Source organism: Passer domesticus, chromosome 10 (assembly GCF_036417665.1).
Source record: "Passer domesticus isolate bPasDom1 chromosome 10, bPasDom1.hap1, whole genome shotgun sequence".
NCBI classification, from domain to species: Eukaryota; Metazoa; Chordata; class Aves; order Passeriformes; family Passeridae; genus Passer; species Passer domesticus.
This window is the reverse complement of record NC_087483.1, coordinates 23,067,584-23,094,051: the sequence shown is the minus strand read 5'-3', so window position 1 is coordinate 23,094,051 and position 26,468 is coordinate 23,067,584. Positions and strand designations below refer to the sequence as shown.

Below are 26,468 nucleotides of genomic sequence, written 5' to 3'. Positions count from 1 at the left end.
GTAGCTTGTAAAGTATTTTTCACTGCCTTTTTTTTTTTTTTTGCTTAGTTGTCTGAAGGCAGAAGCTGAAATATTGGTGCAGGTTGTAGAAATTTATAAATCCAATGTGGAATGACTCATGGGATAATTAGCATGGCATTCTCATGGAACACGTGTTATTGACTGTCCAGATCTCTTCATAGTTGAGAAGTGTAGGAAATTCAACTTCTCAGTAAATGCCTGTTCAGCTCATTGATATAAACCAGGACAAATACCATCCTGTCTCTGAGAAAAGTTGTGTCCTGTATAATACTGAATATTCTACTAAAATTTCTAGCTCAGATTTGAACAGTAGCCCTGCTACCTTCCTTCATCCAGTGGAACCCAGAGAAATGGGAGAAGGAAGAGGATCATCAGGAATGGAGGAACAGCAGGACAAACATTTTGCATAACATACTGCCTTAAAGTAACAGGCCATGACCACAGGACTTCACAGTGCCAGTGTTACTATATTGGGAAGAAGTTTTTCTGACCTGATTCAAGTGATGGTTTACGGTGTTAGGCACAGATATCCAAGTCTGTATTACTGAGATGGTAACACTGCCATTGCCTGTGATAGGGTCCTTCTAAGTAAGAAGCCAGTTTCAGCTAAAAAAAAAAAAGTAATTGAATAAACATTTCTTTAATTCATTACTTCTCTTTATAATCATGCGGAACTATTTGGTGTTTTTGGAAAGGTTGCGCCTGTATTCAGCATTATCAAACTGTTCCATTGATATTTGTGGTGACGATGATTCAGTTTCATACTGGCTTTTTAAATTCTGATATATAACATGTTGCAGATTAGTGAAATAAAGCTTCCAAGTAAATACAGACGTTTCAGTTGGGGGCTGGGGGGAAGGAAGACATTTGGTAAATCGTGTTTCCGAGTCATGAACACCCTAAGTGGTGTTTCTGCATTGCCTAGTTACCGTTTCTGTTTAGTTGGCAATGCTGTTCACTGAAAATATTTTAGTTTCTGCTCCTGTCAGCTACAAACGTGCTACGATCATATGTAACCTTATAAACTCATATACTCTTAAGTGGATGCCCAATACACCTCCTCAAATGTGAGCAGTGGATAGCATTGCCAAGTTACAAAGTCAATATTGAACAGCACAGTCATGCTCAACTAATTTACAAAAAGTTTTCACTGGCTGGTCCATTTCTTCAGCTGTTAATAGTCTAGCCTGACATATGTAGAACAAAGTTCAAAAGCAAACACGAACAATTTGCTAGACTAGTTGGCAGAAGCCAGACTGCACGAATGGCCTCAGGAGACTGACGCTGACTTTATGCCAATTTCAAATCTCTGCCCACTCTCCCAATTTACCAAAAAAGCTACTTTTCCTTTCAGCCACACTGCTAAGGGCAACATGCGGAAGCCTGGTATCTGACTAATGCTCACCAAGTGTTACAAGGCTTGAGCAGAGGGAAATATGCAACCTTGTGACCCTGACTCAGAATAGCCAAACTCCATCTGCTCTGAAACTTTAAATGGTAAGAATGCCTCCATTTCTTACTGGACATATTTGGAGGTAAGGACTGGCAATGACTGCTGTCATGTTCATTTTAAGCTGCAAAATTTTCATGCAAAAAATTGGGAAAAAATTCTTAACTTTTCTGGGAATAGTTAATCTTAAAAGCTAAAGGCAACCGTCAGAGTTGAAGCTTAAGTGATGTGTTGGATTTAAATGCAGTTAGGAGTCAAAAAATAACAAAAGACTTTGTTGTATTGCAAGCTGATGTAACTTCACAGTTCAGATAGCTGCAAGAAAACAAAATGTAAAAGCAGCAAATGGATCTATTTACAACATACAGGCAAAAATGTATAAACATGAGTGGTGTAATGACATATCACACATGCATATTAGGACTAAAATATCTTTGGAATTTGAAAAGTTCTCAGGAAATATTTCACAACTCAAGGAACTGCATCCAGTACAGTGAAGTCCTATGAGATACTGTTTCAAAAAGTAAAAACAGACTAATCAGAGTGTTTAAAATTAGTGGTAGCTTATCTTGAAAGGATCATATGATCACATTTTTTATCTGCAAACGGAAACAGTGGGAACCACTTAAATATATACAGTTGGTGAGTTTGTGTCTGAGACAAGCATACACAAATTATAACAACATTCTCTAACTTGGAGCATGAATCATCTTTCCTGAAGCTTTCCATGGTAAAGTTGTGTTCTTTTTAGTCATTATTTTTCCTTTTTTTATTTATTTATTTTTTACACAGGAGTAGAGGGGTTTATCCAGGGAAAGCCAGAAACTGCAACAACAGAATCTCACAAAACCAGAGAAGAATGTACAGGTACTATAGCTTACAGCATATTGAGCATATTAATCACTGCCTGATAGAATCTTTCACAGCAAACTTTGTTATGATCCATGTACTGGTATTTGTTGCACGGAATCCTTATAACAGATATATTAAAAAACATCAGTGAAAAGTACCCCTGATTCCTCCTTAAACAAGCTGATTCATTCCAAGTGTCAGTACTCCTGAGGCCATGTGTTTATACCCACATGGGAGTATGCCTGAAATCTCACTGACATTTCCCCCCCAAAATATCAATATAATGCTTCTTTCACATCCTGAATAACTGCTTTAAAAAAGAAATGTAAGTTGCATAGGAAATATTTCTAACCACTAATTATGATTCTGCAGTTTAGGATTGGTTCGATGATTTTGTCATTTCTTGGTCTGATAGTTGTCAACTTTGTGCATCTCGTTGACTTCTTCTAATCTACCACCATGGAAACTCTAATCATTGCATACCCTCTCCACAAGATGGGTGCCTTTGGCTATTGTTAGAGATCATTCTTTTTCTACACTGGAAGGTTATTTATTTATTAAATGAAATAACTTCAATTCCTACAATGCTTACAAATCACTGATAAGTAGATTTACTGTCACAAATCACTGATAAGTAGATTTACTGTCTGTAGTACCTTTCACATTTGGCCCTAATAAAGTGGACAATAATGTCAGAGACTTATTGTTACTTTTTAAACCATCACTTTTATAGTGATATAACAATAAAAACTTGATAAGAAATTAAGAAAAAATAGGAATAACACCCCATATCACACAAAGACTTTAGAATATACTCATTTCACCATCTCTATCCTACTAAAATTGAAGGAATTCTCAAATTATCTAATGCTGCAAATGTGTAAATATCTTCAGAAAAGAACACAAAATGTAAATTACTCTGCCTGTGTTTAAAAATAATTTGTATATCCTCTCTGACAACAGCTGGAATGATAAGTAAAGTAAGAGCATTTGGCTTAGAATAATCTAGGAATATACTTCCATTGCCCCATACATTGCCCCAGGCATTTATTTCCTCACATTTATTTCCTCCAGTTATATGTTTCCAGATTTTTTGTTGTTTCCATATTATTTGTAAAAGTTAAATCTTTTACTGAAAGACTTGTTAATCCTGCATTTGGAGGAAGGAAAGAAGGTTGGCTTTTTTTAATAGTTTTATTTTTTATGACAATTTAGTCAGAACATTTCGGGTGACAGCCAAAGGCCCAGTTAGCTTCCACAGGCTCTTGTCCAGCAGCCTGTGAGCTGATAGCTGGATCTGCTTTCAAACAAAGTCTGATTTAGATTTATCTAACTTCACCACTCTAAGAAGATTTTCTGTTTTATCAGGAATTGAACAAGCCCAGTTTCATAAATGAATAAAGTTATTTTTAGATACTTTGTTTTGGAGAGGATTTCTGGAATTTTCAACCTAAACTTTTCAACACATTTCTCAGTCAGATGGTCTTTTCATTTCTAGTTTGATACATACCTGTGCAGTGCACTTATAAGTATTTATTCCTCTGTCTACTGTCTTTAAATTTAAAATAAATTTAATTATGATCATAGAGAGAAGAAATTAAGCATGGATAATGCACACTGAGGAATGGAATTCACTGTGCAAATTATTTTTATGGCAATGTTGGAGAAGGTAACAGGTATTCACTTTGCACAGATAGGAACAGAGAACAGCTCTGTTTCTTGCAGTGGAGTATTAAACAGCAAAAACAAAGAGAATAATAATAATAATAATGATCTTTCTACAAAGGGTCACATTGCTGATATGGTCACTTGGTCACATATCCAAATTAATTCACATTCAGCTCCTTTTTAATTTAATTTATAAGAAATCTAAAAAGCTGTTGTTAAGATTACATACAAATCCTACTTTTTGCACCATGAGGAGATCAGTGACTTTTGTTAAAACTAGAATTAGGAAAACAAAAATGCCAAGACCATAAGGCAGTAGTCTAAATTAAGGCACAGTAACAATTTAAATGAAGCAGAAGGAAAGTATTATCAGAAGAGATAGAAATCTCATAAGCTTCTTGCACTACAAATGCTGACAAGTGAAGTACAAACTCATTACTTTCAAATTCTTTTTGTATAGAGTCTTATATTTAAGGTGCCTGCTATGGCATAAGTATTCTTCTGCCAGAAAATGAGCATAATTTTCATAAATTGTGCTTTTGAAATAATTGAACATGTAAAGTATATTAGAGCATAATATTAGTTCATCTGATTTCATGTCATCACAGTTGCAAGTGCAAAAGCATCATGCAACAGTGTGATTTATACCAAGAACATTAATACTCTTGAAATATTTGTTAATAGTAACAAAATTCTGGCAAGTTTTGTACCCACAAAGCAAATGTTTGTATATCTTGTACCCAGAAACCTTTAAGGTGACAGATTGAAGATTTTATTCACTTTCTACAAAACCCCATGCAGGATAGTGATTAGTAATGTTGTCTCTATCACCTAAGTTCATGGTTGACAGGATCTACAGGGCCATTTCTGCACAACTTTCATGGGTGTAACATCTGTATCCCACTCCTACTCCAATCTCACTTGAGTTAATGGCAAAACTTCTGTGTCCCTTAGGGTTTTTCTTGGGCTCTTTGAACCACATGGAAGCAGAGCTGCTAGCTTGTTATGGATCCCCTGTTAGACTGCTGCTGCATGCTTGCTTCCCAGAAGAATCTGTATAAAACAGAAGCTTTCAAGGTTTTCTCCTTCCAGTGTCCCATCCATCTGTTAGCTTTAAATAATATCTTATGGATAAACTTACATGGTCAAAATAAGATACTGGGCACCTTTTGTCATCTGGGAATATGTAATAGGTTTGTAACAGAAGCAGCTCAAGGAAGGAAGACTGCCTGTGGGTGTGCTCTGTAATTCTGAGACTATTGCATTGGTAAAGCACATAGTAGTAGTGGATGCTTCTTACTAAATACCACTGCTAAATATAGCTGTATTAAGTCTTCCAGGCTCACCAGTGAGCAAATGTAAGAGCCTTACCTTATAAGTAATTAAAATTACTACTCTAAAGCCACCACTTCACTACTGTCTAAGTCTGGAATTCATGTACTCAAGGCCTTAATACTAAAACTCAAGCATGTCCTGAAAACAAATATGTATCATAAACACCAGCGTAGGTGCACTTCATCACTGGGGATAATACTGTAACACCACACATTTCCTTTGTAAAGAACAATACCAATAAGCTAATGCCTGAAAATGATTTGGAAGGAAATGAGTGTAGCACTGCAGCATTTTTATATTAGTTTGGTCTTGCACAATGCTGTCCCTCCTTTCCTTCCTGCCCACTACTATTTTAGCAATATTCAAGGTTTTTAAAAGAGGCCAGAAAACAAGAGCCAGGACTTGATTTCCATACTAGTCACAAATGGCAGCTGTAGGGCAAACACAAAATGTTGCGATTACAATCAGTGCCTTTTTTCCTATTGAAAAGACTCTTTCCGTATTCACATAGAGTAAACTCAAAGGAAAAGCACAAAAAAGGCATTTTCTCTTCATAGTATTTCTTTGGCATGGATAAGAAGTATTTAAAGTACAGCAGATGTGCCTATGCTGTACAATGGAAATGGAGTCTTTTATAACATCTGTTTAAATATCTTTTATTTCAATACATATATTGCTGTAATTGGACAGTGGCATGCTATTCTCATAGTTTTCTTTCACAGAACTATGTTAGTTTCAAATATCCAAATGTTTTACAAGTTTATAATAAGATGACATAATAGTTCTTGGCTTAGTGAAGGCAAAACAAAAAATGCCTTAAAGAATTAAATTTATACAATTTGCATATTTCCCTGGTTTACCTGGTAGAAAATATTAACTGAAGCATTTTTTGTGGATTTGTGTACTATCTTCTCAATAGAAGCATTGAGTAACATAATCTCTTCCAGTAAGAAAGCCTAGAATAAATCAGTGCCTCTGCCAAAGTGAAGTGACATTGGTTAGTCACAGACAATGTGTGCTTATACAGCCTACATCACTCAAAACCCCAAAATCTAAAATTTTCTATGTAAGTAAACCTGAAAAAGATCAACGATATAAGTGAATCAGTGCTCTGCTTTTTTTGAGCTTTCCTGGAATCATTCAGAAAGACCTGTAGTATCTTTATCCCAGATCCACATTGATTTCACCCCAGGAAACTTACTAGGTTGTTGTGTAAAAGGCATAAACGTAGCAAAACTCTTCAAACCTTTTAAATGCATTGTTTAAAAGCTTCTTTGGCAATGGTGTGCTTACAAGTGCAGCTATTTTGAGGGACTAAACTACTAAGGAGAGCAAACATAGCTACTTCTATGAACTCCTCTTTCCAGAGGTCTGCTAAGGAGGAAAAGGAGAAGGATGGGTGCACGTGCTTCTAAAAAATATCAAGGAGTGACAACATTTTTTGATGAGTACATGGTTTATAGGTTGACCAATTTTAGCCCTCATGATGGGCCTGTATCACATAATCATCCCTAGGGATTGTGACAATGTGAAGGCTGTTGGATATTCTGAATATTCAGTGGGGGCTGTAAGCATGCCAGGAAGGTCTTCTGAGGGCAATATTGTTGGGCTGCGCTGAGAACTAACCCATCCCATCCTGCAGGAAAGTAAAATGATCACAGGGAATTCTGGAGTGAACTGTCCCCAGAGATCCTCTTCCATCCCAGCCCTCTGAGGCACCTACTAGGCTGCTAGAGGAAATATCCATATGCAGTAGGGAAAGCTGGCCAGTATTTTTGTCATATATGATGTGCATCTGAACAATATTAAAAGTGTGAAGCCTAAAATCCAGCAAAACCCAGTAGGCTGGACTTAGAGGCTAGAGCTGAAGATGAAGCCAGACTCCTCTCAGGCATGTCCAGACAAAGAACAAGAGACAAACTGAAGTTCAGGGAATTCCACTTGAACTTGAAAAAAACCAAAACTAACTATAAAAGTGATTGTATAATGTAACAGGTTACATTGACTAGAAGTAGAACAAGAGCACAAAAATCAAAATGTCAAGAAATGTTAATGTGCACTTTTTGAATAATGAAATGCAACAATGAAACCCTGCCATGTCAGAAGCAAGTTGTGGCAATGTGAGGATAATAAAAACTTTTGGCAATTGTCACTTTTCTTTCTCTCTTTAGGAACACTTCCAAGTATGAGGTAGTTGATGAGCCATTACATCCATGAGGAGATACTTCCATGCTGCTTTTCTTGGCTGCACCTAGAAGCCCAGCTTCTTCTGCTCACTGTCTAAGAGGTCTTCCTCTCCTGTTACTTTCCTGGTGATAACTTCATTTCATTTCTTTATGTGCATCAAATTTTCTCAGTAAGATTCTTCTCCACAGTCCTCAAGAAATTCAGATCCTGTAAAAATCCTGTAGTCAATGCACTTCTCACCAGCAATCTCTTGCCAGTCTGCTGCTCAACTCTTATCCTCTTCTTGTGCTGGCCTCTTATTTGCCTTTTTCTTAGCTTTTGTTTATCTATCCTTTCCATCTTTCCACTATGTACAAAGCATTAGAAAAACAGGCACTTCAAGATAATGTGCTGCTGTTAGGCAGCTGAACATTGCTAGTCTCAAGGGCCAAGGGAGCATCTGAAATGTGGAGTCTTTCTTTCATCAGGAGAATAAGAGAACACCAAAGAAAACAGAGCATTTCTGTAAAAAGTTTGCTATATGTTGTCCAGTCTCTGCTTAAAGCTTTCAGATTTGTGTGACTTTTCTCTAGAACCCATATAACTTATATGTGAACCCCGCCCCACTTCAAACTAGGGAATTATTTGCTTTATGCTACTGTGGTGTCATTAACATATTTTTAATCCATACAGGTCTTCTCCTGTTATTTTTACATGCATGAAGTAGCACCTCACAACTGCTATTCAACTATGTGGCTGCTGTAGCTGAGTTTCCTGCTACACAACTCAACACTCTGGTTTTAAACCAACAAATGCCACCTTTCTGTAAAGCCAGGATGCAGCCCACAGTCAAGGCAGTTTCTTTTCCCACTTGCTAATTGGTTCACCCTTTTTTTCTCAGCCAGAATACATTATTAGAGATGCCCGTGCTTTATTCAGGTCATTCTTGTTGTGTGTTATTTGCAAGTATAAGTCTGCAAGCAAATTCATTGGGGGTGTATTTTCAAAGCTGTGAAAGGAAGACTATAAGCATTATGTATAACCTGAGGTGTATTGTGTAATTTATACCATATAAATAAATTATTAAATTTGTCTTTCTTTTTTCATTTGCCAAATATCATAATTTGATTTTTATGGGCATGTGTTGGTGCCCCCAGCAGGCTCTTAGAAAAATTAAATCTGGAATCCTTTGAACCAAATGTTGCAGGAAGAATTAACTTGTTTACTGTATTGTGATGAATTGAATAGCTGCATTGAATGTATATGAAGCTGCACAATTAATTCCTACATAAATGTCTTGTCAAGTGCAAAAGTGTGTCATGCATGATCTTTACCTACAGCAGACCATATTGCATCGTACAAGTAAATATAAAGCTCAGAATACTTTCATTATAGTACTTCTGTGATGCCAACTACAGTCCTGTTCTTAGAGTAACAAAGAACACCTATGCAAAAAGAAAATCTCAGACTTATTAAACTCAGACTTATTAAAGTCCTGGACTTTCATTGCATGTATTTCTGAAATTATCACTTGCACTAGAATAATTTTTGAATCTGATCTGATTGCACTCATAGTACCAAATCTTCTTTACAGAAAGAATTTACAGAAAATAATTAAGACTTGTTTCTTTAGTCACTGCAGATCACGAGTCATTATTTCGTATAAGGTCTAATTAAATTACATGTCCCAGTTATATAGGACTAATTCACAGAGGAGGTGTGGTAGTCACACAAATAAAGTGTCTACCACTGAGAGGTTGTTTTGTGAATTATCACAAAGGAGTTCTGAGAGAGTGCAGTCAAATGATTTTATGCCCCATATCTCATGAATAATACACATACAGAAATAAATAGAAGAATGTCAGCATTGCATCAGAGACTTCACATTGCATCAGAACTTTGGTTTTTAAGTGTCTATGCATCAATACAAAAACAAATTGAGAATACATTTGACTTCTGGAACTGATTGCTAGGAGAAATGGGGAACAGACCAGGAAGAGTAATTTCCCATAGTGATCAGGCAATGTTGAAATTAGATTTGGATTTGCAACTAATTTGAATTTAGTCAGAAAAGATCAATATAACGAAAATAAGGATCCTAAGGAAAGCCACCTTATACACATTACAAATTCTCTTGCTGAGGACATAGAAACCACAAGGTTATTTAATTCAGTACCTTGCTTCTAGAAATTCTCAAGTTTTCCCTCAGACTCCACACTGATGAAAATGTGTATAAAATGATGAAAACTAGGTATTTAATAATAAATAATAATAGTCTAAAGGTTTCAATAGCATCTACAGCAAATTTAGGGGCAGATCATGGACTAGTGCTCTTCCTGCCCAGTGTATCTATCTGTGTCTAGCAGAGAGAACTGACACCAAGCTGTGAAGATAAAACTTGGCCTGAACAGTTAAAATATGCTCATCTAGCTCTGCAGGTAAGCAAAACCACATTTTCTTTCAGCCTTTGATGAAAATCTATGAAACACAGCAAAGCTGGCAGGGAAGGATAAAGGAATAAGAAACTAGACATTTAGACAAGAAGAACTTCCACCTGCTTTTGTACTTTGGGTGAAAGAATGACTGAATAATTACAATCCAATAATTATTTCCATTAGCCATGATAAGTATGATCCAGAGAAAGTGAGACATTTGAGCTGCCAATACAGTGTGGACATGGCACACTGGAGTTTCTAAGTGCATGCTTTGTGTTCCAAATGAACACTTGTAGGGTCAGACCCAGAGGCAGCACAGCTGCTTTCAGGCACTGAGGAGCTGAAATAACCTGTCAGGCTCTTGTGGGTAGTGGAGAGCCAGCCTAGCACTTCATGAATCCTATTCCTATGACTGGGCACAAAGCCAGACCCTCTTCATCATGTCTGTGATTCATCTCCTGCTGATCAGTTTGATTTGGGTCTGTTAAGAAGCACTGATGTGTCTGCCCTGTACTTCCACAACATGGAGCAGGCTGTGTGGCTCTAGTGTGGCACCAAGTTCTACTGCCTCACAAATATTGTACTGAAAAGGGTCATAGTGCAGTCTGAGCCCCAGCCTGCCTTGTATCTTAGGCAACTGCAAAGTACTTCCCTGATATTTATCATCTTGAAATTCCTTATGTTGTCCTGGGTTCTGCATACAAAATTTTTTTTAACACAGTATGCTGATGTGTCCATAAATCTAAGCAATAATAAATTAACATTTATTAAATGCATTAAAAAATTGCATTTTCAAAGAACTATACTTCATTAGCTAATTACTCTTTACAATACTCTTGTGACTAAGTTAGAACTTGTTTATTTATTTCAATAGACTTTCCTGAGAACTAGGAAAGGAGTTCTATATAATAACTAGGGAGTTATTCTAAGTAAGTGAGGAGAACAAGAACAAGAGAAAGACAGAACACAGAATGATGCAGGAAGGAAAGGAAGTCCTTACTTGTGAAACTCTCTTGCTAGGTTATTGTATGCTGTTTTTTTTTTTTTTAATTAGCACTGAAGAGGAGAATTATTATGTTGCTCTACAGGATAGTTTTATTAATACATGCATTGGTTTAAAGTATGTACATCATCACATCTTTTGCAGTCCTCACAGCATGCAAATCCCAAAAGAACTCACATGCAGGTTTCTGTGTCTTTATTCCACTACAGGCTGATCAATCCTTTGAAGTCCATAGGTGTTGTGTGTGTACAACTGAACCCATTTTGGTTCCTACAGCCTTACCCACACTGAATGTGGCACTGCTGTATTCTAAACATGGATCACAGTCCTGTCAGTCTGCATCTTTCTCCCAAAACTTCTGTGTGATACATGAATTTGAACTATTGCTTGAGGTAGAATTTATGTACTCATATTATGGACTTATTTAAATTGGCTTCCATATAACAATACAAAACATGCTTAAAATCAGCTTCAGTGAAATTATTACTGCAGTTACTTGAAACTCCTTGAAGTTTTTGGTATAATATTGGTATAAAGAGTTTTCCACAGTAGCTCTCCCTTGTACTCTATTACTATGTAACCTTAATAAACCTAGTAAGTAATATTTTCAAGCTCTAACAACTATGATTTAGTCTTTTGGTTCATATTTTTCATAGCAAGTTTCTAATTGAAGAGAATTTTTTTCTGGAAAACTTAAGCAAGATCTCATTGGCTGCATTTGAGTAAAAGTGAGGGAATGAGTATTTGTACTGGCCAGAAAAAGCAAAGAAATAGTCAAAGTACTGAATTCAAAATTATTTGCTTTATGTCCCATAATGAAAACAGCAGTTTTGATCCTACACATTTGAACACTTATTCTTACAGGCATGGGATAACTTGAAGGTTGGCTGATTTCTTGTTTTCTGTGGTTTAAGGGCTGCTTAGGAGCATGGCCCTGTAACTCCTTCCTAAACTGTGGGAAGTTAAAAGGCCAGCTGATCTTCCACATACCTCAGCTGGCAAATCTCCATTTCTCAGCAGCAACCTCCTTTGAAAGCAGCTGCCATTTTAATTTTTTGACTGCATAATCACATCTCGGATTTTAAAAAGTCCCATTAGCCTTCTGTTCAATAAGGAGAAATTAAATCTCAAATGCATTTTTTAATAATCTTTTTTTTTTTCATACAAGTGTGTAGCTTAGGAATGGGCACTGTGAGGCAGCAGGAGGAGGTACAGGGTATAAACTAATGAAATGTGCTTTAGCATTTTCTTTCTAGTATATGTTCTCACAAGGGAGTGGGCACTTGACCCCATTAACATAAGGCAGTACTCTAAAATTATGTTTCCTAGGCTTGTTATGGTCTGATTTCTTAAGAGTCACAGGATAATCTGTATTCTATTTGACTTGTCATGTGAGATATATAATGCTTATTTGGTACTTTTCATCTCAAGAGAATGTGGACTGTCCTGGGGTCAGGGATTTCTAATTTCAATAGTCAGGAGCTCGTGACATTTCTGTGCAGTTTGAAGACTCTTTGGTTGATACAGGCTGATACCTGAACTACTCAAACATTTCATTTATTCCTTGCTCTCCAAGTTTCTCTGAGAAGTTTCACTGGTGTCTCAATTAGAAAGCTACATGATTACTCATAATACAAATGCCAGAGTTAATTTTGGATGTCTTGCTCTAATTGTTCTCTAATTGGGACACTTCCGAATGAAGTATGGATGCAGGCAAGGTTCCTGGCTCACTCTGGGCATGTCCAACTTACACAATCCACGAAGTGTTAAGCATCTTTTAATGGTTTCTCCACAAAAAGATACCCACCTTTGAGTGGCGTCTGCCCACAGCCAAGCACGTGAGCAACATCCCCTTTTTGCCGACGCGCACTACGCTCCTTGGCAGCCGAAGTACTGCAACTACAGAGGGCTGTGGCGGGGCAGGACCGCTGCTCGGCCAAGGGCAGGCTCACGGCACCGAGGGGGGTTTTGGTCGCTCCGAGCCGCTCCCGGTCCCGCGCCCTCCGGCCGTCCCCGCTCCCTCAGGCCCCGCTCCCTCCGGCCGGCCCCGCTCCCTCAGGCCCCGCTCCCTCCGGCCCCGCTCCCTCCGGCCGCCCCGCTCCCTCAGGCCCCGCTCCCTCCGGCCGGCCCCGCTCCCTCCGGCCCCGCGCCCTCCGGCCGGCCCCGCTCCCTCAGGCCGCCCCGCTCCCTCAGGCCGCGCCGCTCCGCTGCCCTCTGGCGGCCGGGCCGGGCGCGGCGCCGGTGGATGCTCCATAGCGGAAGTAGAGAACCAGGGAGTTTTATTGATTCAGCTGGCATGCACACACTGTGTTACAAATCAGTAATTTGACCGAGAATTTAGAGCGCCTTAGCTTTCAAGCTTTGGTTCTACTGGCTCTCAAACACTTGCATATTGAGAAATGAATAGCATTGATTTTCCTCAAGTAGATTGATTGCTTAGATGCAAAAAGTTATCTTTTTTCCCCTCCCCACAGACGACAGCAAAAGAAGAACTGCAACTTTGATCTCACTGACTGGAAGCCTCTTCTATTCCTCTGGCATGAACTTAAACTTTTTTTTTTTTTTTTTTTGAGGCAGAATGAAAGAATTGCCTTTTGTGGCATTCTCCTCTGCTATGCCAATTTCTTAGCTGTATCCATTTAGCAAAAGGGATCTTTAGATACATTTCCTCAGATTTTTCATCATATTGTTCAGTATTCCAATTTAAAAAGTTATTTCTTTTAAAGAGCTAAAGAAGCTGTGGCAGCAAGGCAACCAACTAAAAGGCAGATGTGAAATATGAAGTAGCACATGTATTAAAAAAAATTCCTTAGTACACCAAAGAAATTACAACAGAGGGTAGAGAACATAGCCCAAGGAGAAATCTAAAAGGCACTGGCATATGATCACCATTTGAATTAATCATTTGTCCCCACACCGTAGAGCAGGGAGGAGTTATGAGCCTGAAGGATGGCATAGTTTGAGTTTTACTCCGCTATTACCTGCATGGAACCCCAAACATCCTGCTGAGGTTTGTATGGCCTCCTACCCTTCTCACAAGGTACTCAAGGCAATTTGTGTTGACTGTAAGTGGAAGCTCATGGTCATAAACTGATTGCTTGGAAGATACTATCTAGAACCTGAACAATTTATAGAAAATAATGTAGAATTTGCAAAGAAGGGACAACTGCTGTTCTGCATTCCTTCCTTTCATCGTCAGCTTTAAAATCATGTCTACAGGAGTGTCATGAAAAGCCCTGCACCTTGCAGGCCACCCTAACACAAGAGAAGGGTGTGGGCGTGTCTCGCTGTACACGGGACTCACCTTTCTCATGCTACGTGTTGTGTTCCTTCCAAGTGTCAAATCCTCCTCACAGGCTGTACTGCCCAGCTCGTTTTCCACGCACATGAAATGAGAGACTTTAGCACACAGTTTCATGGGAGGTGACAGCGGGCTGGAGGAAGGGTCCAGGAAAAATCCTGAAATGTGGACAGCACCTTCCTTTCACTCACCCACTGTGCCTTTATTGCTGGGGGCGGAGGGACGGGACACGCTCTGGAGCGCCGATAAAATACTCCTGAGCTGCTTATTTCAATTAAAACACTTGTATTGCCCCTCCAATTGAAACCAAGCCAAGGTGAAGCAAGGGGAGGGATCAGGAGCCGGCTTCAGGTGTGGGCACTGAGGAGCTCACGAAAGCTGGAGGGGGACACCACCTTTTAGAAGGGGAGTGACTTCTTTCCTCCCCCTCCCCGGGCCGCTCCCTGCCGGCTGCGCGGGAGCAGGGCCGGCTGTCCCGGCGGCCGCAGGACCCGTGAGGGCGGCGGGCGGACCCGTGAGGGCGGCGGGCGGACCCGCGCGGCCGCTGCGGCGGGGCCTGGGCGAGCCCATCGCGCCGCGCGCGCGGGGAGGCAGCGAGGACGGACGGACGGACCGACCGACCGGCGCCCGGGCGGGGGGAGCCGCCGCCAGCCGGGTGCGCGGCAACCTGATCCCGGTCCAACATGGTCGCCGCTCACGCCTCCCATTCCTCGTCCTCCGGCGAGTGGATCGCGTGCCTAGATAAAAGGTATCGGCATCTTCCCAGGAGCGGCTGCGGAGGGATGCTGTGTGTATGCATGGATATGTATGTGTGTGTGCCTGCGCTGACAGCCCCCATCCCCGCTCTCCATCAGATCCTGCCTTACATAAGGAGCGTGCAGGTGGGAAGGAAAACGCCTAGGGGAAGCCAGCGCGGCGGGCAAGGATGAGGGCTAGAAATACTCCGTGCAGCGGAAGGGACAGGCAGTCCCCACGGGGATTGCTGCTCCCCGCCGGGAAGATGCTGCACGTGGTGGAGGAGGGGGAGCTCTGAGGCGGGGAGAGGGCCCGGGGCTGCCAGCCGGGGACCCGCCGTATCGGCCATGGCAACCGAGCCTTCTGCCCTCACCTGCCCTCACTGCGCCCCTGCCTCCCCTCCGCTCGGCACACCGCCCCCGCCTCCCGCAGCGGCCGCAAGCCGCCGCCCGGCATCGTGGCGGGTGCACGGGAAAGGACGAGTCCCTCCTGTCCCCGCTGCGGCGCCCGGGCCCGCGGGGTCCCCGGCTGCGGGTCCGGTGCGGGCGGGCGGCGGCACCGCGAGGGCGGGAGGCACGGCTGCCTGACGTGTGCCAGGGGTGGTGTGCGCGCTGCCAAAAATACGGGCAAATGAGTACCATTAAAAAAGTCAGGTTGAAAATTCTCTGCAGTGCTTTCTCTCGGGTGCTGCAGCCCCGAGTCTCACAATGCCGAGTCGCGTGGCGGGTGGTTTGAACGCCCTTTGCTGCATTCATACCTTTGATTCTTGGATCAGCTGAACACTCGCTGTGTCTCCTGCGGTCTAGGAATTTAGTTAACAAAAATGTAGACCATAGATACCCTATGCAGCTCAAAAGAAAGCTATCAGAGAGAATTCCCTTACGTGGTGTGTGGCAGTTAGCTGAGCATCATCGTGAGCCAGCTTCTGACAGGTGGCATCATTTGGGGCTGTGCTGTGGAGAGAACCCTTTGTGCACACAGAGGGGACCTTCCTCTGCTCATAGTTTCTCTCCTTTTCAGGTTACTCTGTCTTGTGGGACTGCACTTATGATTAGGTTTTCCTTAATAGTCCAGGTAGCAAACCATAAGTTACTGGAACTTCTGGGCTAGACACTTTAGACACCTACCACAGACACTGAACCTCCTCAGTAACATGTGACTTAAGACTAACCTCTTAGAGATGAAACAATGTGTATAAATGTTGAAAGCACTCATAAAGTAAATATAAACAGAGCTGTTGATGGTAATCTAATCATCTAAGAACCAAAGTGAGGCCTCTGTGTAAACTGACATTGAGCGGATGTGAAGGACAGTATGAGTCCTGCTACTTTTAGATTGGTGATCCTTTCGTTTCAGTTTTCCTACACTGTGAGATCCAAATTGTGAGCTAAAATTTGGGGCTTAATGAAGTACATAGCCTTGGGGAGTAGATGATATATTTAGGAAACATGTGTGGCATTTAATTTAGAAATCCCTCTGTCATAATTAATAAGCTGACCCTTTCTGTAACGTAAATTTCATTAGAGCTATTAAGGTGAAACTTTCCTTTCACTTTTTGTTGTTTGGAGTAAGCTAGTAGCACCAATTCATGGAGTGGAAAGAATCAATTCCAAGTGCTCTTAAGAATTGCACCTTACCCCTTCCCAGAAGGAAAGCCTATATATAGGACATACCCATAACATGATTGTAGATTTTTTCCTGGTCTCTGCTGTGCTCTGCTTTGTGATCATAGGAAGTACACTTAGGCATTTCATTCTGTTTTTCCACCTAAAGACATAGATAAAGTGTTTTTAATTAACTTACACACTTGTGCTTCTAAAGCATATTTATTTTCTATAGATAATCTTACCAGTGTAGTAATTTATTATCAATGTCTATGTATTTTCAGCTTTTTAAAAATTGTGTAGCATTTTCTATGCCAAGTGTGTATTTTGTGAATATGGGATCATTTAAGGAGTAAATTCTCTATAGAGAGTTTACCATGTGTTTTTACTAAATAATAGAGTTTTAATATATTTCAGCCAATGAATATATTTCCAGGAGCAAAACTGTTCTAAAACTGGTATGCTTTGGAATGTTAAGTGACCATCAACAAAAACAATTAAAATAATATGTAATATGGATTACATGTAGCATGTAATATGGATTATAATTATGTGGGGGAAAAAAAGAATTCAAAATGGAGATAGCAAAATACATAATGTACAAAAATTATGTATTTTGTATTGGTTCTTCAGGTTTTTCCCCAAGTCATGTTTCAAAGTGGAACTACTAACATTTAAAATTAGAGCTCATATAAAATTGAAGAACTGCCAAAATGTTACAGGAGAAATGTTATTACTGTGTAGGGCACTGGTGGGCTGTGGGCTACCAGTGCTTTGTCCATGTGTAGTTGTCCAGATTCCATGTGTAGTTACTGGCCACAAAAGTCAAAGATCCACACTTAAAAATCAAATACATGGGACAGTATTCATATATAAAGTTACAAGCGTAAAGGTAAGGAAAATTTCAGAACACTGTGCTCTATCAAGAATATTTAATTTTTGCAGGAGAGAGAGGATCAGCAATGAGCAACTGCACATCCTGGAGATATGAATACCTGGAGATATGAATAATTTTTCTCTTGAGGAAACCAGTCCTTTTACATTTGAAGTAATAGTTGCTTTACTGCTGATTTCTTAGGGAGCAGAAGTATCCCTCCAATCTTAGCACTTTTCTGTATGTCTGCTCAGCACATAATTTTAAAAGGGTCACTGTCTTATGCATGTGTGTACAGTTAACTTAGGAAGAATGTCTTCTCATGTGTTCTTTCACACTAAAAACCATCTGACCAGGAAATTTCCATGTTGACGGTATCTTTATTGAATGGTAGACAAAGTCTTTTTTACATAACTATTATTTCTCTAAATCTGGTCACATTTATTAATTCTCTTACTAGTTTTAATTGGATTCAGATGCAAGTTTTTAGGGATGTACAGCATGCACAACTGCTAGAGATCCCAGGATTTCATACCTGGCTATGGCATCTGGTGTTTTTCTCTGAATTAAATGTAACCTTCAGTGCCTTTACAGAGTGGAGAAGTGTATCACAGGGCAGAGCATGTAACTTCACTGTCCTGTTGTGTTAAGAATGTTATGGTCTTTGCCTAATGACTTATAAATTATTTAAGTAGGAATGGGCTTTTCAAGGACATGTGGTACGTACTGAGACTTTATAACCTTGTCATCCTTGTTAGTCTTGCATTATTTATGTTTAAAAAATCTGAAATAATGCATACTGGGTATTATCTCAGACCTGTTCCTCCCACAGATTTGAATGCAAATTCAGATTGAAGCTACATACTAGCAACATATTTGAATCAGGATTTGGTTTTTTAGTTTAGTGTAACATGTATTTGAGATGCAAGCTTTGTTTGCTTTGTAGTAAACAAGGGATCCCTTGTGAGCATACAGATAGGCTAGAATAAAGAATTGATATTCTGAGAGAATTGTTGTAGAATAAATAGAGAAAATGCTTGTCATCCTCCGTAACCTTTAATTATGTCAAAGATAATGGGATATAAATTTATAATCAGGCAATATTATGAACACAGTTGCATTATGATGGTATTTTATTTAAAAGTATATTTTTCTGCAATTGGTAAAACTTACACTGTCTTCTATATAAATTCCTCCCTTGCCTTTTATTTGTAACAAATCCATAAGAATATCCCCATTTTCATGTAGTTTGCATCAGAACAAAATCATGGATAGGCACTGCAGTTCCGGTTGGCTTGTGTGCTTCGTGTTTTCTCTCAGCGTGCTGTGTGACTAAGCTGGTATATGCTTGGATCAAGTCTGTGTGGGGATATAGCAGCAGAAGGCACTGCAGTGGATGTGGAAACTCAGAGCTGTACAGACATAGCCCAAGTGCTTTCTAGCACTCATGTGAGGGTGCAGTCTGCTGAGAGCGATGAATAACAGATTTATCTTTCCACATCATGCACCTCATTTTCTAGTTCAGTGCAAAGGTGCAGTCTTTGATGAATAATAAAAAAGTCTCTTCCTTTCCATGTTTTCTTAGAAAAACCAAAATAATTGTAGGTCTGTGCGTTTCATCAAATATGTGAATTAGATTAAATCATAGTGAGAGCTGGAGTTGTATTTGAAACAAGCTGTTTTGTTTTTGCTCTCTTGTTTACACATTTGCAGTATCGGCCTCCATTTGTTACATGTGACTGCAGTAAGTTACACACTTGTGCCATGGACAGGTATTAAGAGGAAGAGAAAGTGATTACCCCAGCGTGTGTAAACATTGTCATAGCCACCAGAGCAAGGCAGTATGTGCACAGGCCTGATAGGACATGGTGCATTCAAATTTAGTTGGTAGTCTCGTGAAGTGGCTACGCAATTGGTATGATGTGTGTGCATCTGTAGGTCTTCTCTTTCACCAGATGATACTGGAAACATGTTTAAACTCTTGTTGCCTGAGCTCTTTCTGACATGTTGTTAGGATTTCATCTCTCAAATCCTATGCTCTGAGCAGATTAAATTTATTTTATAACAAAACTCCATATTCCAGCAAAGGAATAAAAAAACCCAACAAACCAGGTAATTGAAATTGTGCCCTCAGAGTCAGGTGTTCACCAGATATTTTCCAAATACAAGTATTTTTCTTATCTAGCATGACATCTGTTTTTGTCCGCATCTTACAATTTGCTGCATTTAACAAAGCTTATCATTCTAATGATACTTCTTTTGTGCTGTATTTTCTGCTCTGTATTTGGCATGATCAGTTAGTGTTTCTGCTGCTTTATCAATATCCATGAATATTTCCTGAACTGACTTTCCCTTTCACCTTTGAATTTGTCAGTTGTCAAAATGCATGCAAATGTAAATCTGTAAAACTTATTTCATTGTTGCTGTAAATTTTAAATTTTCACTAGCTGTTACAATGCAGATCCTAAATCGGGAAAGGTGCATTTGGCATGGTGTTATTGGTGAATAGTTGTGGCCAGAGTTTGAATTGAGAGATATAATCGCTTGCATATTGTTCAATTACAGATTTCATTTGAAGCTTATCTCAGAGTCTGTCTTCATATTAAAGTGCTTTTAATGCTTATTATGAAGCTACAGCACTGGTTAATGTAATTTCATCTGGATTTACTTCTGTCAAATGGAACTTTAACTGTCCTGAGCTTATGTTTATGAAATTTGGAGGATAAATTCAATAAGATTTAGTCACATCTTGCCTACAAAGCATCCATAATATATAAAATTTCTCACAAATGAAGGAACGTAATTCTGCATTTTGACTTCTCTTGAATTATTCTATCTTTCTAGACAGCAAATGAAGGTGGAAAAGAGTCTATTTCCTACTAGATCTATATTGTTCAGGTAGTGTAGTTTTAACTTGATAGAAATCTTTATGAATATAATAAGTTAATAAATACATCTTTTGCCATTCCACTGTATATACAGATCTAGGAATTGATCTTTTGGAAGGATGCATAATTGATACATCAGGGTATGTAAAGAAATGAGCACACTTGGTTGCTCTGTTTAACTCTCCAATAATTTTTCAGTGTATTGATCAAACTTATTTAATTGACTAATACGATAATGAGGTAGGTAAAGGAGAGTCCCCTATATTTGCCTTCCTTTTGTCCTCACTAAGGAAGACAGAACTCAATTCTAACAAATTCTGTGTGACTGCAGCTGGCAGCCAGTCAGTCTGAGTTTAACTGGCTGGCCTTTCGGTACCTGCATAGATCAGGATTTTCTGCAGTATTTCTTGTACCTTATGTGGCAGGGCCTGAAAGATTACCACAGGGATTCTGAGTGTAGGTGACAGTGGTAATTAACTGAGTAGTAAGCACCAGCAATTTTACTTGTGTTGCCTTTTTTTTTTTTTTATTTTTTAAATCTAAACTCCAGAATGATTTAGGTGTGTAAGAGTCCTAGGAAACTGTTTAAATAAAATTCTATTTTCTGTTTGTCAGAGGAAATGAGAGTTGGAATCCCAGTCTCTTAAAATGACATTCAAGAGAAAAGAGTACTAATGTCATTATTGTTTAAAAGCCTCATGATGAGGCTTTTCCCATGACAAGGGCAAGAGGATCTGAAATGTGAGTGTTGAAAACAGATTTGGTAATACCACTGTAAAAAGTGAAAAGTGCTCTTGGTGGGAGTTAATTATCTTCTATTGCCATTGAAGTAAACCCTTATCTGGAAACTACTTCAGATTACGGGTAACTTTGTTTATTGCTAGCATTTAAGTGCCTTACTACAGGTCTAAAATGCTTTGATAGATCACTGGTATTCCACTCTTAAACTTTGCTTTCTCAAAGAGAAATGAAAAGTCAAAGAGCTTTACAGCATTGTGTGGAGGAGAGAGTTGCAGTGTTGTGCTGCTCTCACTAAGGGAAGATGGACTGCTGGTACTGGTATTTTTCTGCATCCTACAGCATTGTTTTTCTGCATGTCAGGAAAGGACAGACGAAAGTACAGGGAGCATAAAGAAATTATCTGGTTTTAATTGTCATTCCTTGGTGCTGTCTACTTGCTCATGTTTCACAGCTGAATATATTTTAAAGTACTATTAAATTCACTAAATGGCCCATGGTAGGGGTAACTGGTACTTTCCAGCTCATAGAATTTGCCTTTGCATCTTTGCATTAATGCTTTGGTTTTAACCCAGCGATGAACTGATTTTATTTGTCTGTTCTAGTGTTTTAGCTGTTTTCTACAGTCTCAACAGTGGAAGAAATAGATCCATCTGCTCATCTTTTGTGGGCTGTTCATAGCTGTCTGAATTGAAATACTACTGTTTTAAAAAGTTAAAAAGATCAAGGGAATGGAATTCAATGCTTTCATTCAGTTAGAGCACGATTCAGGTTTTTGAACACATTTTCATAGAAATAAACATTTTAAAATTCTAGAGGCATCTTGTCAAAGAAGGTAAAACCACATATATATTGGGGTTTTTTTTCTCAAATGTCAAACCCACTATGAGAAAGAACCTAAAGAAAAGGACATATGGTAAGAGAAAGTAATAGTTTATAGTTGGATTAAGTTAACAAAAGCAAATAAAAAAACTCCAGCTTGTTTTTTCTTCCAGGTTAGCAAGTCTTTAATAACATCCTACATAAACATTCAAATACTTAATTTTAAAAATACTTAATCAAAATAGGTTCTTTTATAAAGCTATGTATATTACATGTAAGCAGAAATACTTCTCCCAGGTTGTGTATGTGAAGAATTATAACAATTATCCTCTGTCTGTATTTGAGCTTGAGTAGTTCACATTTAAAAATAGAAGACAGAATTTAAGAATGGCTTGAGTTGGAGGGGGCCTTAGATTGTCTCATTCCAACCCCTCTTGCCATGGGCAGGGACAGCTTCCACTAGACCAGGTTGCTCAGGGCTGTAGCCAACCTGCCCTTGAACACTGCCAGGGATGGAGCATCCAGTGTCTCTGAGCAAACTGTTCCGTGCCTCACCACCCTCAGAATTTGACACATATTCCTAATATCTAATTTCAACCTATCCTCATGCAGTTTAAAACCATTGCCCCCTGACCTGTCACTACATGTCCTGTCCTTTTCCAGCTTTCCTGTGGGCCCCATTAGGTACTGGAAGGTGCTCTAATCTCCTTAGAGCCTTCTCTTCTCTCTCAGCCTGTGTTCATAGGAGAGGAGTTCCAGCCCTCTCATCACCTTTGTGCTCCTCCTCTGGACTTGCTCCAGCAGGTTCATGTCCTTATTATGTTGGGGGTTCCAGAGTTGAGTGCAATGCTGCATATGGGCTCTCATGGGAGCAGAGCAGAAGGGGAGATTTCTCTCCCTGGGCCTGCTGGCCATGCTGTTTTTGATCCTGCCCATGATGTGGTTGGCTTTCAGGGCTGCCAGCACTGCCAGCTCATGTTGAGCTTCACAGCCTTATGAGGACAGACTTGGGGCAGATCTTCATTATAATTGCCTTTCATAGGTAGTTAAGCAGACACTGTCAAGAAAATTGTTTTGTCTCTATAAAATATGCTCCTGAAATCTTCCTATACAAATAAGGAGGGGTAAAATAATCTTTAAAAATGCCTTATTGACATAAGTGAATAGAAATGTGTAACTAACATCAATGCTACCACTTGTATATGTATGCTGTGATGTTGTATTGAAGAAGCAGAAGATAGATGATGTCTTATGTGAAAACATTACTGCCAGCTAATCACTTACTATGCTCTGAAGAGGCAAATTAGTAATATAAATAAGAAGGCATTTTGGGGTCAAACAAAGCAGAAAGGCTTGTGGGGTAGGGAAAATAAATTGCTGTTGCTTTTCATCCCTTCTAATAATTTATTTGGTAGCCCTGCTATGCTACTCTCGTAGTGCCCCCTTTGCTTTGGCTGAAGTGAAATGAGATGTCAGCACAGTTTGACATAAAATTTATTTTAAATTGTGTGGGGTGGTCTAGGGAGCAGGTGCTTCACTTGCCTTAAATACTTTTACTCAGCTCATACATCTGCCAAATGAGAGCTGGAGAATCTTCATTGGTTTAATATATTTGTTCATTCTTTTAGATTAACCTATGGTCCTAATTCCATACATTGATCTTGAGATTTCAGAAATGGGTAGGACAGAAGCTTTAGCAGAAAATCAAGTGGTAGCTGAAGACCCACTGAAATGCGTTTTTTGACTTTGTTTACTCATGGATATGAGATTGATGCTGATGCTACTGAAGTATCCCTTCACTGCTGATGCTGCAGAGTTACAATGTAACAGAACAGAAATAAATCTGCACCAGCAATAGTTCAGCAGAGGAGGGCTAAGCTCAGCGAGATTGAACAACAGTGGTGAACACAGAGAGCTGTCTTTAGGTACTCTCATGAGGTATCTGGAAAAGACTTTCCAGGGGCTTTTGGAGCCATATTGGGAGTGTAGGAATATTCCTTGGGATTGACTTTTGCAGCATATCTTTGTGTGCTGGGGAATGGTTCCCTTCTGGATTAATACAATTGCCTTTTTAAAGTGACTGCACTTGAAAATAAAGCTTGAATAATTCTCCATCTGCCATCAATAGTACTTTTTATTAATAGATTGAATTATTAATGGTCTAAGGACTATATTATCACGTTAGCTGTTTAAGTATTATTCCAAACTATGCTTTACAAAACAAGTTTGCAGTAAGATAGCTATGATGAAGAAATAAATTTGTTGTCCTGTCCTGTTTATGTTCCAGGTTAGGGAGCTTGTACTTCAGAAACAGAAACTAAAATTTGACATCATAAATAGATTAATGTTAAGTTAATCATAATTAATGTCAAGTTAATGATATTGCAATTTACCATGATGATAGTGTTATTAAAAGATGCTTTGTAGAAAGTGGTGGAACTTCACCTGAGTTTTGTAGGCCTGAGGAAAAGCAGTTAATTGATGCCATTGTACATTTTTCTCAGTAACTAATACTTGGCTTTTGAAACCAGATTCATTGCTATAGATCATAAACACTTAGTAGAAATGAGCTTGAGTGCTACTAATGCCACTGTTACACTGCAGTCTGAAATTTTACACAGGCAAAATTTCATGTGCTCCTAAGGATAAAGGCTACCTCAGGTTGGGCAGCCTGTTGTTAATTCCTTATTCCTTAACACTGAGGACTTTTCCCAGGATCTCTGAAAAAAATCCAAAGTCATCTTGTTGTCAAACAAGTTGAGTCCTTGTTAATTTTTATGAATAAGAATTCCTGATCTTAACCGAACAGCTAAAGCTTGAAGTGGATGATTTTCTGAGAATGATCTCACCTTTTTGAGTTGTTGGGTTTTGCTGTTATTTTTGAGAGTCTGTAAATTAAGGTAGTTAGTGTTTCAAGAGTTAGTGTAGTTTGGGTAGGGATCTTGTGGAAGTAGATTGCAAATCTGTTTGCAAGCTGCACCTCCTAATCTTCTTAAAAGGATTTTGACAAGAGAGTTAATGCTTATTAGTACTTGTCAGCTAGTGCACAGTCAAGAAAAAAAAAAGAAATGGGTGAAAATCTTACATGAAATATTCAAAAGAGAGCTATTGTAGTTGATTGTAGTTTGAAGTGGTAAGAGGATGTCACTGTGATGTAGAAGCAAGTGCATACACCAGAGAATTATTATTCTCATCTGTAGTTAATAAGGGTAAATTGGAGTATAAACGAGAATAGAGATTTAATCCCTCCTAGACATAATTTAATAAGAAAAATGAGATACTGAGATTCAATACAAGTAGAATCTGGGTTTCTTCACTGAGGCAAAGATTTGGGTTCCTTAAAGTCTCTGATTTCAAAGAGGAATCTTTAAAAAATCTTGTTGGAAGGAGTGCTTACACTGTTTGTATAACAATAAGGTGAATAAAGATATGTATTTGTGAACTTAGTCTTTGTTCATTGTAGCTACCTGACTTCTGTTCATTATAAGCTCATCCACTGGCAAAAAGGACATTTTTGTCAGTAAAATTAACTAGCAACATTTGAGTGAATGATAAGTCTAATGACTACTAGCAGTTATCTCTCTTTCTGTTATGCCTTTATACATTAATAATTTCTTCATCTGATCCAGCATAATGTCCTAGGAAAATTCTGTTTCTTTCTGTCCTTAGTGGTTTGCATTTAGTCTGTTATAATTATTTTTTTTTCTAATGCTGTCACCTAGTGTTTGGCTGACCTGCTGATTTATAATATTTGATAATCACATTTAAAGTGTGTTACAGAGCTAATTCACTTTATTTTCATAAATATGTAGTAATATGCTGAACCTGCTGAACTGCTGGTCTTCATGCTACTTTGTTGTAGAGAGGTCTGCAATTTTATTTTTCTTGAAATCTTGGGTTTTTTTAAAAAAGGCGTTGCTGTCAAAGATTTAAAATATTTTAAATATTGGAATTAAAACTTGTGACTGTTACCAATGAAAAATTAAGATTCTTACTTGCATATTTAATTTGTCCAACACTAAGAGACAGAAACTTCATGGAAGAGAATATATGTATTAAAGTTTTCCTTCTTCCTTGAAAGTGAGAAGAGGAAAGTCAGTTTATAGTCAGTAAAATGCAGAAGAGAAGCTTCAATATAGGAATTACTGTTGGTATCTAATGCTTTCCATTTAGCCAGATAGAGAACATTTGTTTTGGGCACTGATTCCATGGATCTCTTGTGTGTTTGGACATCTGTTTGTTAAGGTTTTCATACAAACCTAAAACTATATATCATTCTAAGATCTTTAGGATGAGGACTGTATCATCATATCTACTTGTACAGTGAGAATTTGGTGCTAAGTGGGCTTCTGGACACTGCCTGTGTTGAAATCATAAGAATCATGCTCAAGTTGATAAAGGGCAGTTGTTAAGATGTCTTGGAAGGACTTCATTATGTAGTGTAAAATGCATTTTAATTTGTTTATATTATGGTGTGTTATTTAATGCAAACATTTTTAAGTTTGGTGCATGCAGGTGGGGATGTTTCTCTGATTAAGCCCTTGTCTTTTGTTTTCTTTTCTTTTGGTTTCTTGCA

The 26,468-nt window shown here is 38.9% G+C and overlaps 1 protein-coding gene and 1 long non-coding RNA gene across 3 annotated transcripts in view; one reads left to right on the top strand and one right to left on the bottom strand.

The window, feature by feature from the left end:
* LOC135308878 (uncharacterized) overlaps window positions 1-15,486 on the bottom strand; it is a 61,682-nt gene extending 46,196 nt beyond the window's left edge. The window contains exons 1-3 of the long non-coding RNA XR_010369270.1: window positions 15,098-15,486; window positions 14,235-15,016; window positions 513-627 (exon numbers count right to left, since the gene is read on the bottom strand). This is a non-coding gene — a long non-coding RNA (uncharacterized LOC135308878). The remainder of the gene's footprint in view (window positions 1-512; window positions 628-14,234; window positions 15,017-15,097) is intronic.
* Window positions 14,841-26,468, top strand: part of RAPGEF4 (Rap guanine nucleotide exchange factor 4) — a 146,734-nt gene continuing 135,106 nt past the window's right edge. For both annotated transcript variants that reach the window (XM_064434431.1, XM_064434430.1), the window contains exon 1: window positions 14,841-14,979. In XM_064434431.1, the coding sequence (XP_064290501.1) occupies window positions 14,915-14,979 (65 nt within the window). In that variant the 5' untranslated portion in view covers window positions 14,841-14,914. The remainder of the gene's footprint in view (window positions 14,980-26,468) is intronic.